General features: G+C 34.8%; 1 protein-coding gene across 2 annotated transcripts in view; it reads left to right on the top strand.

The window, feature by feature from the left end:
* NUDCD1 (NudC domain containing 1) overlaps positions 1–18,690 on the top strand; it is a 92,520-nt gene that overhangs the window by 41,436 nt on the left and 32,394 nt on the right. Inside the window, exons 5-8 of one of the 2 annotated variants that reach the window (XM_082434310.1) lie at positions 1,718–1,900; positions 5,529–5,733; positions 9,233–9,377; positions 13,811–13,936. In XM_082434310.1, coding sequence (XP_082290436.1) covers positions 1,718–1,900; positions 5,529–5,733; positions 9,233–9,377; positions 13,811–13,936 — 659 coding nt within the window. The remainder of the gene's footprint in view (positions 1–1,717; positions 1,901–5,528; positions 5,734–9,232; positions 9,378–13,810; positions 13,937–18,690) is intronic. The other variant, XM_082434311.1, reaches the window with a different exon arrangement.

Genomic DNA, 18,690 nt, shown 5'->3' with positions numbered 1-18,690 from the left:
GGCTGAGAAAGTAGACAGGCTGTAGTTAAGGAACGGGTAGATTTTTCAGAGGTTGATGTTTCAGGTAAGTCAGTCACTTTTAGGATTTAGAGCACTGCTCTCCAATAGAAATTTTTCCGAAATGGACGTGTTTATATGTGAGCCACTCAGTGTGATAGCAGCTATCCATGTGTGGCTTTTGAGCACTTGAAGTGTGGCTAGCATGACTGAGGAATTGAATTTCAAATTTTACTTAATTTTAATTAAATAGCTACTCTGGCTAGTGGCTACCACATTGGACACCACAATCTAGAACATATTTCATCAGACCCAGTATTTTTTTTTTTAACATCTTTATTGGAGTATAATTGCTTTACAGTGGTGTGCTAGTTTCTGTTTTATAGCAAAGTGAATCAGCTATACATATACATATATCCCCATATCTCTTCCCTCTTGTTTCTCCCTCCCTCCCATCCTCCCTATCCCACCCCTCTAGGTGGTCACAAAGCACCGAGCTGATCTCCCTGTGCTATGCGGCTGCTTCCCACTAGCTATCTATTTCACATTTGGTAGTATATATATGTCCATGCCACTCTCTCACTTCGTCCCAGCTTACCCTTCCTCCTCCCCATGTCCTCAAGTCCAGTCTCTACATCTGCATCTTTATTCCTGTCCTGCCCCTAGGTTCATGAGAACCATTTTTTTTTGATTCCATATATATGTGTTAGCATATGGTATTTGTTTTTCTCTTTCTGACTTACTTCACTCGGTATGACAGACTTCAGGTCCATCCACATCACTACAAATAACTCAGTTTCATTTCTTTTTATGGCTGAGTAATATTCCATTGTATATATGTGCCCCATCTTCTTTATCCATTCATCTGTCAGTGGACACTTAGGTTGCTTCCATGTCCTGGCTGTTGTAAACAGAGCTGCAGTGAACATTGTGGTACATGACTCTTTTTGAATTATGGTTTTCTCAGGGTATATGCCCAGTAGTGGGATTGCTGGGTCGTATGGTAGTTCTGTTTTTAGTTTTTTAAGGAACCTCCATACTGTTCTCCATAGTGGCTGTATCAATTTATAGTCCCACCAACAGTGCAAGAGGGTTCCCTTTTCTCCACACCCTCTCCAGCATTTATTGTTTGTAGATTTTTTGATGATGGCCATTCTGACTGGTGTGAAGTGATACCTCATTGTAGTTTTGATTTGCATTTCTCTAATGATTAGTGATGTTGAACATCCTTTCATGTGTTTGTTGGCAATCTGTATATCTTCTTTGGAGAAATGTCTGTTTAGGTCTTCTACACATTTTTGGATTGGGTTGTTTGTTTTTTTAATATTGAGCTGCATGTGCTGGTAAATTTTGGAGATTAATCCTTTGTCAGTTGCTTCATTAGCAAATATTTTCTCCCATTCTGAGGGTTGTCTTTTCGTCTTGTTTATGGTTTCCTTTGCTGTGCAAAAGCTTTTAAGTTTCATTAGGTCCCATTTGTTTATTTTTGTTTTTATTTCCATTTCTCTAGGAGGTGCAAACCCAGTATTTTAAAATAGGGATTTATTTACAGAATATTAGGTTGTAAATTTTTTTTATCCTTTTTAAAAAATGTACCTAATAGCGTACTTTTTAATAGTACACTTAAAATATTTAGTTTAAATTAGAATTAATATACAAATATATTCAAATATTTTTTATTTGTAATTTTTTTGTTCTAAAATGCTTTATTTTCTTACAGATAAAAGAAAATATGAAATTACTAAGCGTAATATTCTCCATGGAAAGTCAGTGCCCCACTATGCCGCTATTGAGCCTGATGGGAATGGTCTAATGATTGTCTCTTACAAGTCCTTTACATTTGTTCAAGTTGGTCAAAATCTTGAAGAAAGTAAGGATGAAGACATGTCAGAGAAAATCAAAGGTAATTTTACTTCGAATATCCATAGAGCTCCTGTGTAAAATATATCTGATTTGTCCTCCCAGCTAGGTTATGAGTTTTACCAGGTCAAGATAGGTGCTTAATTTTTCTTTATTTTCCTTTATATTTCCCAGAATGGTCTTTTATAAAATATACCACCTAAGTAGTGTGAACTGTTCAATTTAATACTTTTGTAATTACCAAAAATGTTTTTAAAACCTATATATTACCTTACCTGATTAGATATTTAATAAATACTTATTGAATGAATAAACAAATACTAATGTCTACTTGTTGTTGGTGTTTGAAAATCCAGCATGTTAGTATTGTCAATAATAATTTTTAAAAATAAGCTAACCTCTGTTCATTATAGGTGTCCTAATTACATGTTCTTATCTTTCATACTAAACTGAAAGAAGGTTCCTTGGGGGTAGAATCACTGACTAAGTTTTCTCAGTGTTGAATTCATTCATGAATGCATGAGTGAATGAATGAAGGTAATATTTTAGAATGAAAAGAGTAAAAAGGTCTTTCAGGAGAAATTTATATTTGTATACAAAGAGTACATATTCTTTAAAAGTATTCAAGAGAACATTTTTCTATAATCATTACTGTTTATATTTCTGGTATTTATAGCCAGGGACTAGTATATTTTACTTAACAGAGATTTTCACAATATTTAACAATTATATATATTACTCTTTGAATCTACCCTTTTTATTACTTTAACAACTTAATTATTTAAAATAAAAATCAGTTTCACTATTTTTATAAGTATATATTTATATACTTTTATAGTTTAAAAAATGAATCCTTTGAAAAGTATTTAAAAATACTTTTCAAATACTTAATTTATATGTTATATAATATTTGAATATGTAATAAATGTTTGAAAAATATTTTCTCCAGGTTTATAAACATGTACACCTCCAGTTATAAGGGTTGTGCTTGGTAGCGTTTTATTTAGCGTCTTGTGATGTTTTTATGTAAGATCTCTTTCTGAATAAATTCTACTATTTTATCTTAATTATAATGTTAAACTCTCCTAAAGCTTAGCCAGAGCAGCTATCCATATCTCTAGACCACATGCCCTTTAGAACTCCTTTGGTGAGCGGTTGTGGAAGAATGAAAGACTGCCTTAATCCTTAGAACCAGTCTGCCTAGTAGCTAGGACCATGTGGTTCCAAGACAGATTTGCAGGCTAGTTGGGACACATCATGTGTTTAAATCACTAGCCACTAGTCCAGTGTTTCTTTTGTTGACATCTCACACTATATTTTGAATTCCTCCTGAATTCGTTTTTCCCTTTTAGTGTAATCCACAAGTCCCTTCCATTTTTCTGTTTCCTTTCTAATAAATAGCCCTTTCTTGTACCCACTTTCTCTTGGGAAATTTCTTCTGTATTTATTTTATCATTGGACTTTCACAATAAGAAAGGAAAATTGTTCTAATTTTTAAAAATTATGCATAGTTTGTTAATTAGTATGCTTTCTTTTAAGCACTCTTTTGAGTATGTATACTGGTTTCATTTTCTATAAACTTCAAGAAGACTGATATTATCTATTACCTATTTGGTATTGTCATGATATTATAAATAATGATATTTTCTTTGAAAGACCTAATACAATCTCTAGAGATATAGAAAGGTACTCAAAACAACCAACAATGGAAAAAATTATTTAGGTGTTTGTATAGTTTTGGTGGAGAGGGGAGTAAGAAAATTCTGGCTTTCTCTTTAGTCTATGTCCATGGCCTTAATTTATACTAAAAGCTCATGTGATTTTGCAGGTTCCTCCCATCCCCATATCTGGCAGAAATTATATATTGCATGATTATTATGTATAAACTGCCTTGTTAATGTTTGTGGGAGACGAGGGATGAGTAAAACATTTCTTACCTTAGAGAGCTTATAGTATGTCTTTTAAGCTATATTTCAAGCTTTTTCAGTAAGTTTTTATTAAAAGTACTTCTAAAGGCAAAAGATAGAGGATCTGAGACTTAAAGGAATGTGATGCAAGTTAGATATTACCCCGAAGTAACAATTTTATCCTAAAAATTCATGCTTTTTTTAAAAAATTTTAATTTATTTTATTTTTGGCTGCGTTGGGTCTTCTGTTGCTGAGCGTGGGCTTTTCTCTAGTTGTGGCGAGCAGGGGCCACTCCTCTTTGCGGTGTGCGAGCTTCTCATTGCGGTGGCTTCTCCCATTGCGGAGCACGGGCTCCAGGCGCGTGAGCTTCAGCAGTTGTGGCTCGCAGGCTCCAGAATGCAGGCTCAGCAGTTGCGGTGCATGGGCCCAGTTGCTCTGCGGCACGTGGGATCCTCCCGGACCAGGGCTCGAACTTGTGTCCCCTGCAGTGGTAGGCGGATTCTTAACTGCTGTGCCACCAGGGAAGCCCGCATGTTTTATATTAATTTCTATATTATCATATTTGTTAAAAGAAAAATTTTAATATCAGATAAAAGTTACCCTTCCAGGAGACACACCATGCTTATGCTATATCTTTCAGCATATCAAGTACCCCCCCCCAAGTTTTAACATAAAACCACACGAAAATAAAAGAATAATAACCCACATTTAGTGAGAGTTTATAATATATTTAGCCAACGGAATTGATATTAAATGTTTTACATGAATTAACTCATTTAAATGTCACCAGTCAGTCCTAAGAGGAGTGTAATATTCTGTTACACTATTTTACAGATTAGGAAAATGAGGATTAGAGGTATAGTTGTGTATCAGAATTATTAAATGGTTGAACCAGGAGTCAGACCATGGACTAGCCAACTCTGGAGCACTAGTTCCTAACAGCTCTGTTATATTCCTTTCTGATGAGTGGATAGACAGATTAATGTTTATGGATGCCATTAAGCAAATATTTATTCATTTTGCATTTAAGCCCTATTTTCCTACTTCCATGGTGATGGTATGATGGGTCTAAAAGTGTTTCTTTAGTAGATAGCTTTTTAGGAGACAAGCTGAGGAGATAGAGAAGGTGATGAAGGGAGGATTCTTTTATTGGGAACTTAGACAAAATATACTGACAGCCCTTGAATTTGCTATGAAATTGCTTTCATATTGTGAATGAGGTAGAATAGCCAATACCTTTATAAGGAAAATATCTTTTATTTTTGTGTGGACATGTATCCCACCAAATAACAGTAGTCTCCTGTATCACAGAGTTACTATATTGCCCCAGCATTGGCAAATCAAGGCTGTGGTGAAAGTTTCAGACAGGAGTTTATGACATATTTGGTATTCTTTCGAACTCGGAATCCACTGTGTGTGTGTGTGTGTGTGTGTGTGTGTGTGTGTGTGCGTGTATAAGAGGAAGAGGGAGAAGTAGGGATACTGAGAGGCAGGGAGAGAAGGAATGGGGATGAAAGAGTTGCTATGATTTGTACTTTATGAATGTGTATCTCTTGGAGCATGAGGTAATCCTGGAACAGGAAAATGTCAAGTAAATTGCTACAACTCTTTGAGTGAAAATTCCCCATGGTGATCTCTGTGTGTTTGTTCATAATTATTTTTTTGTGAGACGATCGCTAGAAAATATGCTAAGATAGGTGTTCTTTTGTATGATCTAGTCTCAGATTTTTTAATTACATAATGCATTTTTCTTTTCCTAAAAGAACCTCTGTATTACTGGCAACAAACTGAAGATGATTTGACAGTAACAGTATCGCTTCCAGAAGACTGTACTAAGGAAGACATTCAAATACAGTTTTTGCCTGATCATGTCAACGTTGTGCTGAAGGGTCAGAGGTTTTTGGAAGGAAATCTCTATTCATCTATTGATCATGAAAGCAGTACATGGATAATTAAAGAGAATAATAGGTATTTTTATAGTTTTATTTATATTTAAAATTTTATTTTTTATTATTTCACTTTTTTCTTCTTTTCTTTTTATACTTTCTGCAGTGGTTACATCATAGGGGAATACTACAATAGGTCCATCAGTATTGCTGATTATTTTTCTTAAGATAGATTAAAAATGGAATTACTGTAGTTAAGATTAAAGATACTATTATAGTTATTGTTTACATTATACTGCAGTGCTTTTCATTACCAGCTCTGGATACAATAATAATAATAATAACAGAAACAATAATAATAATAATAAATAGGTGAAAGTGGTCATTTATTTAAATTTGTGCTTTTTAAACTTTTTAATAGAAATAATTTTTTTCTATTAACTTTAATTTGCCAATTAGTGGAATGCAACTCTGCAATAAAAAGCAGTGAACTACTGATAGACATAACATGAATGAACCTCAAAAACGTTACGTGGACTGAAAGAAGCCAGAGACAAAAAGTATGCCCTGTGCAATTTCACATAAGTGAAGTTCTAGAACTGGCAGAACTAATCTATGGTGATACAAATCAGAACCGTGGTTACCTCTAGGGTGCAGGAGGATTGACTGGAAAAATGCACAAGGGAACTTCCTGGATGTTTCAGTATCTTTATTGGGTTATACGGGTGTATGCATTTGTCAAACAATGAATTCTACACTTAAAATGTATGACTTTCATCTGTAAATTACACCTCAGTAAAAAGAATATGTGAATAAAAGGTAAACAAAGGTTGTGCCTTGTAAGACTATAATCCTCTGTCCCAACTACCATTCCTCTTTGTAAATCTGTTGTTCCAGATACTTCATTCCCTAATCATTTGGATTAATAAAATTAGTCTCTTTCATTTTAGATCAAGTCTTATTAGTAATTATTGAATTCAGTGATGGTTAATGAATGGTATTAGGCACTTAATTTTTAAAATGGTCAAATTTTGTCAGAAGTGGGTTAAAATTAGATATTTTTATTAAATATAATTCTTGGTTAGTGGTATTTTACCCACCCATGTGAGTCTTGATGTGACTCTGAATTCTGCGAGTTTAAGAAATATATATCGAGTTCAAAATTGTTTTTAAATTAAGCAGATACCCTGAAATCATTTTATTAATGGAGAAATTTGGTGACTTCGTTATACTTTTTAATGTATTATTTTAAAAACTCAATATCTGAAAGGTTCTTTCAAAAATATTTTATATTTCCCTATATTCTATTTAAATATATCTTACTAGTGTGTGTGAGAGATGAGGATAGCATTTTTAAATTGGCAAACCAGCTGGAACATACTGCTAAATATAAGTCATCAAGCAGTAACCCAGCCAAGGTTTAGGAGAAGAGCTGGACCTTATGCAAATAGTTTCAGCGTTTAACACATGAATATAGACCAGTATTCTTTTTTCATTAAATTTGAGGTGGTTGATTACTATTTTATGTTACAAAAGATAATTACAGTGCTGTGTAGGTGGTATCATTTGTTTAAAAACACATGATTTTTTTGTACTTGATTATATTATTCATCTCATTTTCAGTAGTTAATGTTCCTTCTAGTTTTGGAAGGATTTGTTAACTAATCTGTAGTTCATTATGTATGGGGCTATGTGTTCCTTTTTGCTTGGATGGTAAGATGTGATTCTAGTTTTAAAATGTAGAAATGCATTTGTGCTAAAAGAGTAACATTGGGGCTTCCCTGGTGGCACAGTGGCTGAGAGTCTGCCTGCCAATGCAGGGGACACGGGTTCGAGCCCTGGTCTGGGAGGATCCCACATGCCGCGGAGCGACTGGACCCATGAGCCACAATTGCTGAGCCTGCGCGTCTGGAGCCTGTGCTCCGCAGCAAGAGAGGCCACGATAGTGAGAGGCCCGCGCACCGCGATGAAGAGTGGCCCCCGCTTGCCGCAACTGGAGAAGGCCCTCGCACAGAAACGAAGGCCCAACACAGCCATAAATAAATAAACAAATAAATAAATAAAATTTAAAAAGCAGTAATAATAACATACTAGTATCATTAATTTAAAAAAAAAAGTAACATTGACTGGATATGCCAATTTAATGATGGTTCATAAATTCTTTATAACTAAAACTGTATGAACTCTAACTTCTTTAGGTAGCAACTAAGAACAGTATTTATGCATTCTGGTCACTAGGTACAAGTTCTTTAATAGTTATTTACATATATTTTTTCAGAGAGGCAGAATAGTGCAGTAGTGAAGAACATGGACTTGGAGCCAGACAGCTTTACTAGCTTGTGACCTTGGCAAGTTACTTAACCTCTCAGTGCTTTCTTTTCTTACTTGTAAAATGGAGATAATAGTACTTAATTTGTTTGTGATGAGCAATAAATGAGTTAAAACATGTAAAGTGCTTAAGATAGCACCTAGCTTACGGTAAGCATTAGGTAAGTATAAGCTGCTGTCATTATTTTTATTATCATCATTATTATCTTCATCATCATTCAAGATTAGCTTTCTCCTTAGAAAATGTAACTAAATCTGGGCATTATTGACCATGGTGGTAGTTTTTAATGCTAATGATAGGAACTCATTACATAAGAGAGATATTATTTTGTATAGTCTCTTAAAATACAGGAAGTTTTAGAAAATTTTAAAGTACCGTAATTAATTCATGAGGTAGTGATAATAGCCTTGAAAAAGAATATCTGATAAGTTTGCATGTTCTATTTGATAATTACGATAATAGTTACTATCGTGTTGTTGCAATTGTTTCCTTGCAGTTGTGTTCCAGGGCATGGGTTAGTATGGCCCACGTGTTCCAGAGATGGCACATGGAAAAGGTTGCTTTGCTGTGAAACAGCTACCACCAACACCACTTTTCTCTGTATTATAGCAACAGCCAGCTTACCTGGATTTCCTTTCCTATTCAAGAGGCACATGGGCAACTCCCTATCCCATGTCCCCAGTCTGCCCTGACTCAGCTCTCTCTCCCTTTTCTGCTGCATCAGTCCTTAATCTTAGTGTTCCCTGATGGGTCCTTTTTTATTGATTTAACTAACCTTCCTGATATTTAGGTTAATAATATATTATGGCTACTAGTTTGTGATAATGAAGGTAATTGTTGGCTCCACACACAAAGAGGTACCTTTAGTTATAGGCCCTTTCCAGTTAACTTTATGTGCCCACCCCCACCCCCATTCCCCAGTGAAATAGCTCATAGATTCATGCTGCTTGCATTTTTCTATTACTGAAGATTGGTAACACACAGCACACCTGAACTGCAGCAGTACTTTCTGAGTGGTCTTACTCTTTCCAATCACTCCAGTGGTACCTTCTTGTCTATTAAATCTATATTGTTTACCCTTGGACGATAGGTTTTCCATCATATGCAGAATGAAAATGAACATGATTTTTGGTAAAACATCCTCTGGACATCAGAGGGGTAATTTCTGTGGAAGATTCTTCTGTTTGGTATTGGTTGTATAATTTATATAGTTGCTTAATGTAACATTACTTTTCTCATCTTAAACTTCTAGCTTGGAGATTTCCTTGATTAAGAAGAATGAAGGACTGACATGGCCAGAGCTAGTGGTCGGTGATAAACAGGGGGAATTTATTAGAGACTCAGCCCAATGTGCTGCAATAGCTGAACGTTTGATGCATTTGACCTCTGATGAACTGGTAAGCAATTGCAATAGCAGTGTGACTTCCCAAGGATCCAGAAGTATGTTATGTGAGGATTATACCATGTTTTTCAAACATTATTTTGCTTTTGCTAATGTAAGAGACAGATTAGGTATTAACTGACTAGTGTTTGAATATGGCTTAAAATTCTAATATTTATTCCTTATACTGTGTGAATATATATATGTGTGTGGGCATGTTGTACATATAGGGTGGGTGTGCATGTATGGTTGTATGTATATATGTCTCTCTCAATATATGTACAGAGAGAGAAAAAAAGAGATATATAGTTGACACTTGAACAGTGCAGTGGTTAGGGGACCAACCCTCGTGCACTCAGAAATCCAAGTGTAACTTTACAGTTGGTCCTCTGTATCTACTGCTCCACATCCTCAGATTCAGCCATTGGGTATTACATATTTCTGTAGTATGTATTTTAAGTGGACCTTTCCAGTTCAAACCCATGTTGTTCAAGTGTCAGCTCTATCTCGGTGTATATCTATATTCTCTTTTAGAAGAATTGACTGACCAAAGCTGACAGGGACAAAAATTATGATTTTACCCCCTACCTTGCTAATAATCTACGTGTAGTCATTGAAATTTTCTGGGTGCTCTTAGAATATCACAAGGGGTGTTTGTGTGTGTGTGTGTGTATACATATAAAACATACAACTATGAGATTTCTGTTGAGTATGTTCCTACTCTGATAACATTTAAGATAATGTTAAGAATTTGAACAAATACGGCAATACACCAGAACTTCAGTTATGTTCCTTTACCAAAACATATCAGCAAATTTAAAATGTCTGATTTATTGTCATCTGGAATTATAGCTATGAGGAAGATTATATAAAGAAGTATTTATACTGTAGGGTTAGTTGCATCCTAAGGTAGAAAGGAAAGATTAGAATATTGAAAGTAGACGTCTCTGACAAAAGAAAACATGACCAAAATGGAGAAACCAAGTTTCACATTTTCTAGCATAATGGAAAATTTCAAGAATCACTGGAATTCATATGTATGACTATAGAACTTCGATTTCATAGCCCTCTTGTTATAAGCCATGCAGACTGCATTGCTCTGTGTTCATTCAATATTCAGCAAGTATTTATTGTGATAGGGCTCTGGGGATATAATTATAGTGATAGTAGTGGGGGTTTGTTTTGAGATTGTAGATAATTGCTACTAACTGTCTTTTAAACTTGATGATTTCAAATGAATATTCATATATATGAGTAAGTTATTTATGCCTAAACACTAGTGTGTTTGTTACTTTTAAAATAAAAAACAGAATCTTGTCATCTCTAACTGAAGGCAGTTTTGTGTTTTTCAGATCTTTATACTTTTTCTTGCCTTACTGCATTGATTAGAACCTCTAATCCACTGTAAAATAGGAATGGTGAATAGTGAAAGCAAATATTCTTGCCTTATTCATGATCTTGGGGAAAAGACTGAATTTTCACTATTAAGTATGATGGATTCTTTTTATCACTTTGAGGAAATTTCCTTCTATTCCTAGTATGCTAAGAGTATTTATCATGATGGTCATGATGTATTATTCTTTTTTACATATCACTGGTTTGGTTTACTAATATGTTATTGAAGAGTTTTACGTTTATGTTTGTGAGCAATATTGGGGCCTATAGTTTTTGTTTTGTTTTGTCTTTTTACTGTCTTTATCTACTTTTGGTATCTGGGTAATGCTGAGTTCATAAAATGAGTAGGGAAGTGTTGCTATCTTCTATTTCTGGAAGAGATTGTGTAGACTTGGCATTATATCTTCTTTAATGTTTGATAGACGTTGCCAGTGAAACTATCTGGACTGGAGTTTTCTTTTTTGAAGGTTTTAAACCATGAATTTAATTTCTTTAATAGTTACAGGATTATTTGGGGCATCTGTTTCTATTGACTTTATTTTTCCTTTTTTTTCAGTTTCCAATTTCATTCATTTCTATTATTACATTTATTTCTCTCTTTTGCTTGCTTTAGATTTATTTTGGTCTTTTTTGAAGGTGAAAGCTTAGATGATTGATTTTTGACCTTTCTCCTTTTCTAATGAAAGCATGTAATGCTATACACTTCCTTCTAAATACTACATTAGCTGCATCCCCAAAATTTTCTGCCTGTTTTCTTAATCCCGTTACTGATTGATTTGATTTGATGCTGGATTTCAGTTTTTTGCATGGCTGGTTTATTCTTTGTTTGTTCTTACTCCTAGGGCGGAACTTTTCATGAATCTCAACTGAAAGTCTGGAATGTTTACCAGGGTTTCTCCTCCTGTGTGGGCCTTGATCTCTAATTTTTGTCTCCCAAGCACTTTGATAATTATCAAAACTCAGCTTTTTAGCCCCTTATCCTCTGCTTCCCACTCGTCTTTTTCAGCTCAGCTTGAAATAGCAGATAACTCTAGGAAAGCAGCATAGTCTTGGGTTCTCCTTGCTATTCCTTTTTCTCTGTAATCTTGTCCTGTTAAGTACTGGCTGCTTTGATAGTCCTTAGCTTTTAATTTTTGCCCTCCCATCTCTAACATATGGATAATTGAAAGGAGAAGGGAGGGAGGAGTGGGGAGGGTGCTTTCTTTTCTGCTGGATGTATATATCTTCTTGAGACACTGTGACAAAATGGCCCCAGCTAATTGCTGGAATTGCCTTCTCAGCCAGCCGCTGCAACCAGAATTGTTTCATTGATACTTAGAAAGGAGAAGACAACCACAGCTAGCTGGCTCCATATCCCAGCTGGAAAATGGACAGATTGATAATGTCTGTAACTTCCAGACATTTAGTTTCACAGACTCTCTGGTCCTTTCATTAGGTTCTCAGTAACATGACTGCATTTTGGCAAACTAGTTGTGTGGACATTTTATCAGTTGTTATAGAATTGTATTTCTGTTATATGCATGTGAATGTATAATTTATCATTTAAGTGATCCTTTTTTACTCTTTGAGGGATATAAGACCAAACAGTGATTTTTGCATTCAAACAGTGAACAAATTACTTTAACGATTCCATTTATCTCTACTTTTGGCATATTTTTAACTATACCTCTGTGTTTTTGTTTGGGTAGATATTTGTGTGTGTGTTTAGTGGTTCTAGAGTTTATAGTATACATCTTCACCTTATCACCATCTATCCTCAAAATATATCACTTAACTCATAACTTAAGAACTTTACAGTATATTTCCATTCCATCCTTTTTGTTATTCTTGTCATTTTATTTCTATGTTATAAACTTCATGATATGTTATCATTTTAACTTTAGTCAGTCAGTTTTCTTCTAAAGAGATTAAAAATGCAGGGTGAAAAAGCCTTATATTGATCCAAATATTTGTCATTTCCTCTTTTTTACATTTCTTTGTGTTGATTCAGATTGCCATCTGGTGTCATTTTTTTCCTGGCTGAAGAACTTCTTTTGTCATTTCTTGCAATGTAGTTCTGCTGGATAAATTCTTTCAGCTTTTGTTTGTCTGCAGAAATACATGTCTTCCTTGTCTGCAAAAATACATGTCTTCCTTCTTTTAAAGCTATTTTTATTAAGGGTGTAAGTCAGTGCTGACAGGGTTTTTTTCCCTTTCAGAACTTCAAATATACTCCATTGTTTTCTGGCTTGTGTAGTTTCTGATGAGAAGTCAGCTGTCATTTGTAATTTTGTTCCTCTGTCAGTAATGTGATTTTTCCCTCCTGTAACCACTTTTAAGATTTTCTCTTTATTACTTAGAGAATAATTTCATTTTTCTCATTTTCAGCAATTTCATTGTAATGTGACTTGCTGTGGTTTTTTTTTTTTCTTAATGTTTGCTATGCTTGGGGTTCTTTGACCTTCTTTAATCTGTAGGATTATAGTTTTCATCAAATGTGAAAAAAAATTGCCATTATTTCTTCAAAATTTTTTCCATTCTTCTTGCATTCTTCCAAATACTCATATGTTAGACCATTTGATATTGTTCCACAGGTCACTAGGGTTCTCATCTTTTGTGTGTGTTTTTATTTTTTGTCTTCTCTGTGCTTCATTTTTAGATAGACTCTATTACTATTTTAGATAGACTGTTACATTTTAGATAGACTCCAACTCACTGGTTGTCTTTTCTTCTGCAATGTCTAATCAGCTGTCAATCCCATCTAATATTGTGTTTTCCATTTCAGATATTGTATTTTCATATCTAGAATTTCAGTTTAATTCTTTTTTATATCTTCCATATTTCTCAATGTGTTTGTTTTTCTTTACATCTCTGAGTATATAGAACAAGTTTATAATAGCTGTTTTCATATCTTTTTCTGTTGATTCCATCATTCTATCTTTTTTGTGTCTGTTTTTAAGTTTTTATTGGTCATGAGTCTGAAATTTAATGTTTAATTATTGCTGTAATCTTAACATCGTTGAGTATGAAGAAATTCATTCTCTTGTTGTTATTTATTTTCTCTTATGGTCTAAGAATCCAAATCCAGATAAAGGTAAACCTCCTTGTAATGCTCAAGAGTTAGAAGAATGTGATATTTTCTTTGAAGAGAGCTCCAGTTTATGCAGATTTGATGGCAGTACATTAAAAACTACTCATGTGGTAAGTTCTTGATAATGATATTTCTAAAAATTTGTGAATAAATAAAAGTTATTCAGATGAGATGATAATTGATTGACTAAATACTGTTTTGCAAAGATAAGTTCTTGATAATGATATTTCTAAAAATTTGTGAATAAATAAAAGTTATTCAGATGAGATGATAATTGATTGACTAAATACTGTTTTGCAAAGACAGCTTGATTGTCAGTTACTGGCTGTGACGTACATTTCTTCACTCCCTAAAGTAACCATCTTTTTATACCATCATCCCTAATTAAACAATGTTGTATGTTTGGCACTACTGCATATTGATATCTTTCAGTGGGCTTTTTTTCTGTGCAGTTTTTCTATGTGTATTTGTGCCTGTAATATATAACAACTTAATATCTAACTTTCCTCTCACTCACTGTCCTTTCCTAACTTTTTTTGGATACTTAACATTTTTTAAACTAATGGCTGGGTATTACAATACTCAAAGGTGTTATAAAAATGAGCATTTCTTTGATTATACCTATGTAGACAAATGAGGTGGGATGGCATAAGACCAGTGGGTAGAAAGAGGTGTCATTCAAGCTTGTACCAAAATTACTTACTCTTATGATTAATTTCTGCATCTGCTTTGCTCTCCTATAACTAACTAACTCCAATAATTTCTAAAAAGCACAGAGATGACATTTTGCTTACCACAGTGTACCTAACACCCACCAAAGGTTCTGATTCGGATAACTGCTTAAAAACATATTTTTAGACTGATCTCTTGGTGACAGTCATAGAAATAAAAATTGTTTCAGGTGCATCTTGGATCTCAAGAAATTTGCATACACTTTTATGTTTCCCTTCTTTGTCAATCACTCTTCTAACTAAAGAGTAAACAAAGTTCTTGGTCATATTATTTTATGCAATCTGGGCATTGATCCAAAGCCCAGATGATCAAAGTCGTTAGATGTTTTTAGGCATTTTGCTTCTTAGATATTGTTTAGTTCTGACATAATCCCACAGATAACTCCCTTAATTGTGAGTGAAGAGCCATTACACAATTACTCTTACTGCCTTGGGTTAGATTTTAGAAAATCACTCTTAAGTGTGACTGATGAAAGACTCTTCAATCTGACTAACTGTAGATTATTTATTCTTGAAGAATCTGGCCTTTCTTCCTAAAGTTATAGTCTTAGGAGCTATAACTTTTAGGTACTGTTTCCTGCCTAACTTTTATAGAGAAGACACCTGATCTTAGATGTTGTAAAATGTTATTGTTTAAGCTTAGCTTCTCTGAGAATTTCAGTTCATTTTAGTATAGCACTACTAAGTAGTATTGGTCAAGTAGTTTAATGTTGGTCACTGAGAGGCGTCTAGTTAATGGTACTTCTCTTTATTTGCTATGTTTAAGCATACTAAAAATTAAAACCAAGGAATAACAGAAGGGGGCCAAAATAAAACATTTATTATTTACAAATTAGGGTACAAAAGCCCCATCTGCTGACTAAATCCTAGAATTTAGTAAATTTAACCTTAGTCACAGGCAGTGCCAAACCAGATCTGGCTGACCCTGGTGGAGTGGTGGAAACATCTTATTCTCTGAGGCCTCTAGCTCCTTAGAGGAAGAAGTTGATACTTCTTATATACTTATATAAATATATACTCTCTTATATTTTTCTAAGCTTTGTTGAAGTTCTCACTTTGTTCATTCTTCTCCCAAGCTCAGTGGGCATCTTTATAACCATTATTTTGAACTCTTTATCAGTTAAACCACTTATCTCTGTTTCATTAACGTCTCTTTTTGAGGTTTTATCTTATTGCTTCCTTTGAAAGATATTCCTCTGTTTCTTCATTTTCCTTGACTTGCTGTGTTGGTTTCTATCCGTTAAATAAAATAGCCATCTCTCCCAGTTAAAGACGTGGTCTTATATAGGAGATGAACCTTATTGTTCAACTCTGCTCCTAGTTCTTAGTTGCCTCTCAGACTTTGTGATTGTCCAAGCAGCTTTTTTTTTTTTTTTTGGCTCCCAGTAGTTGAGGGTGTGCCAAGACCTGTTAGTGTCCCAAAATGGACGATCTCAGTCAGCACCTGAATTCAGGCTGGTTGGAAGCCAGACCCTCAGGCATCAGGTTTTGAAGTACACAAGTATGTACAGTCCTGTGGGAACGCAAACATAAGTCAGTCCCACTGTCCACCAGAGCCAGATGATCTAGAGGTATACCCTGGGCGACAGTCGCAAAAATTGGGGCACCAGATGAGTATGCAAGCTCCTTTCCTGGAGATACCAGTGACTTAGAGTAAGGCAGAGGGAATGTGCAAAGATGGCAATCACTGGCCTCCGTCCACAGAGAGCAGCACCTCAGTAGGCCTCTAGGTATGTGTCACACCAGAAGCCTACCACTACTCTGAAGCTTTAGGACAAGCGGAGAGGGTTTTTTCACAGAAAGACTGGGGGTGTGTTTCGGTCTGCCATCTCCGTTGAGCCCTGTAGTGGTAGTCAGCCAGGAACTGTCTCTAATTGCTATAGTCCCATGGCACCAGGAATGCAAGCCCTACTGGCTACCAGAACCAGGCAATCTGTGAGCATCCCCTGGGCAGAAGCCACAAAAACCAGAGCACCAGATGTGAAAACTGGGGCACTAGATGTGTGTACAAGGTTCCCTCTGGGAGATTACTGGTGCTCTGAAGTGAGGCAGAGGAAGAGTGCAAAAGATGGCACTTACTTCCTCTCCCTGAAGTATGTTTCAGTAGGCTCCTAGATGTGTGTTGAATTAGATGCTTGCCCCTCCTTCATGGGAGGAGGTGAGTTCAGTATCTTTCTATATTGCTATCTTGAACCAGTATCTCAATTGAGTTAAATTTGAGGCCAAAGTTTCTTTTTATAATGATAAGCACTTTGATTTTTCTATCATTAGTCATTTTTTTATGAATATAGGCAAAGATTCAGTGAAGTAAAAATGCAATAAACATTGATGTTTGGGAATAAGTGGAATGGTAATAACTGGAACAACAATTAAGTACTAAGTCCATCTTCTTTCTGAAGACAGATTTGGGGACTTCCCTGGAGATCCATTGAAGGGGGCACAGGTTCGATCCCTGGTCGGGGAACTAAGATCCCACATGTTGTGCGGTGCGGCCAAAAAAATAATAATAATTTAAAAAGTAAAAATAAAAAAGACAGATTTGGTAAGTCAGTGTATTGTATGAAAGTCAAGGTCTGTCTGGTCAAATGTAGCTTGTTCAAAAATAGTTTCTTGGTGTACCTAAGAGGATACCAGTTGGCATGTCATTGGGGAAGGGAATGAAGGAGGCTCCAATATTGTGGATATTCAGTGGTACATCCATTTTAGGCATCAGATAGTACTATATGGGTAATTTGTACTCCTTTCTGCAATGTTTACTTCAGATTTATCTTCTTGATTTCATTTGTCATGACTTTGGACAATTGGAAATTACCTGTACATGGAAAGGTCAGTATATGTCCTTAATTTAGAAGAAAAAAAAAATACTGTAACAAAAAGGTCAGAACTCTATATTGTAAATGACAGATTTTCCAAAATAAAAAATTCCCTGAAAGAAATGTAAATTAGGGTTAGAATCTGGCATTTGGAAAGTAAAATGTTAAATGAATATATGTAGCAGCAGAATAAAAGAGAAATATTAAATTTCAGAAGCTAAGAAGAAAAGTAATAAGATGTGATCACTGAGGTGCAAAACTGAAATCAGAATTTAGATACAGTTGAAGATGAATTATTTTTGCTTTTATCTAGAGCTGTATTATCCAAAATATTAGTCACTAGCCACATAGCTTTTGAGCACTTGAAATGTGGCTAGTTTGTTTGAGATGTGCTGTAAGTGTAAAATACACAACCAGATTTTGAAAACTTAGCATGAAAAAAAGAATGTGAAATATATTATTAATAATGACTTTATATGAATGTTCATGTTGAAATGATAATTGGTTATGTTTGGTTAAGTAAAATACATTTATTAAAATGAATACATCCCATTTCTCTTTACTTTTTAATGTGGCTGCTAGAAAACTTAAAATTATGTATTTGCCTTGCATTTTATTACTTCCAGACAACACTGATCTATAGAGATCAAATTAAATATAGCCTTGAACAATCAAAAGATGATAGGATGTTTTTAAAAAATTACAGTGAATTTTGCAGATCAGGTGGTATTCGTCATTTACTGCTTAAAACATGAGAATGAAACAGCTGAAAAGAATATTTGTGACTTATAAACTCACTGAGACAGTAAGCAGAGGAAGTACAAACAGGAAATAATTCTTTTAGGTTAATGTCACTAAGAAAGGTAGTAGAAATGGCATGTATTCAGTATACTAATTCTTTCAAAAAGATATTAAGAATAGGATCAGAGTTTATAGAGGAAGGAAATACATTTAGAAAGTATCTAAATCAGTGGTTCTCAAGCTTTTAAGCTCCTTGAGGTACTGAATTTATAATTTACTTGATTATATCAAATTTGACTATATTAGAAATGAAGCTATGTAATCATTTCCCTGCCTTCATGCTCAGAGTAGGTATATATCTCTGTAACAGTGCCTGAAAGTGGGAGGAGACAAATCCTAGTGCTAGTTGTTACTATGGGATGGACCTGAGGCTCACCATTAGGTTGGTGAGGAGGTATTCTCTTCCGGAAGAGTTAGAAACAACCAGAGCACCATTCAGGCAGCTGTCTATGAACCATCTTCCCTGGAAGCAGTCTGCACCCCTCTCCCCAAGTCTTCCTAATTACCAGGCAGTAAAAT

Source organism: Balaenoptera physalus, assembly GCF_965194825.1.
Source record: "Balaenoptera physalus genome assembly, chromosome: 17".
NCBI lineage: Eukaryota > Metazoa > Chordata > Mammalia > Artiodactyla > Balaenopteridae > Balaenoptera > Balaenoptera physalus.
This window is presented reverse-complemented; position numbering and strand designations above follow the sequence as displayed.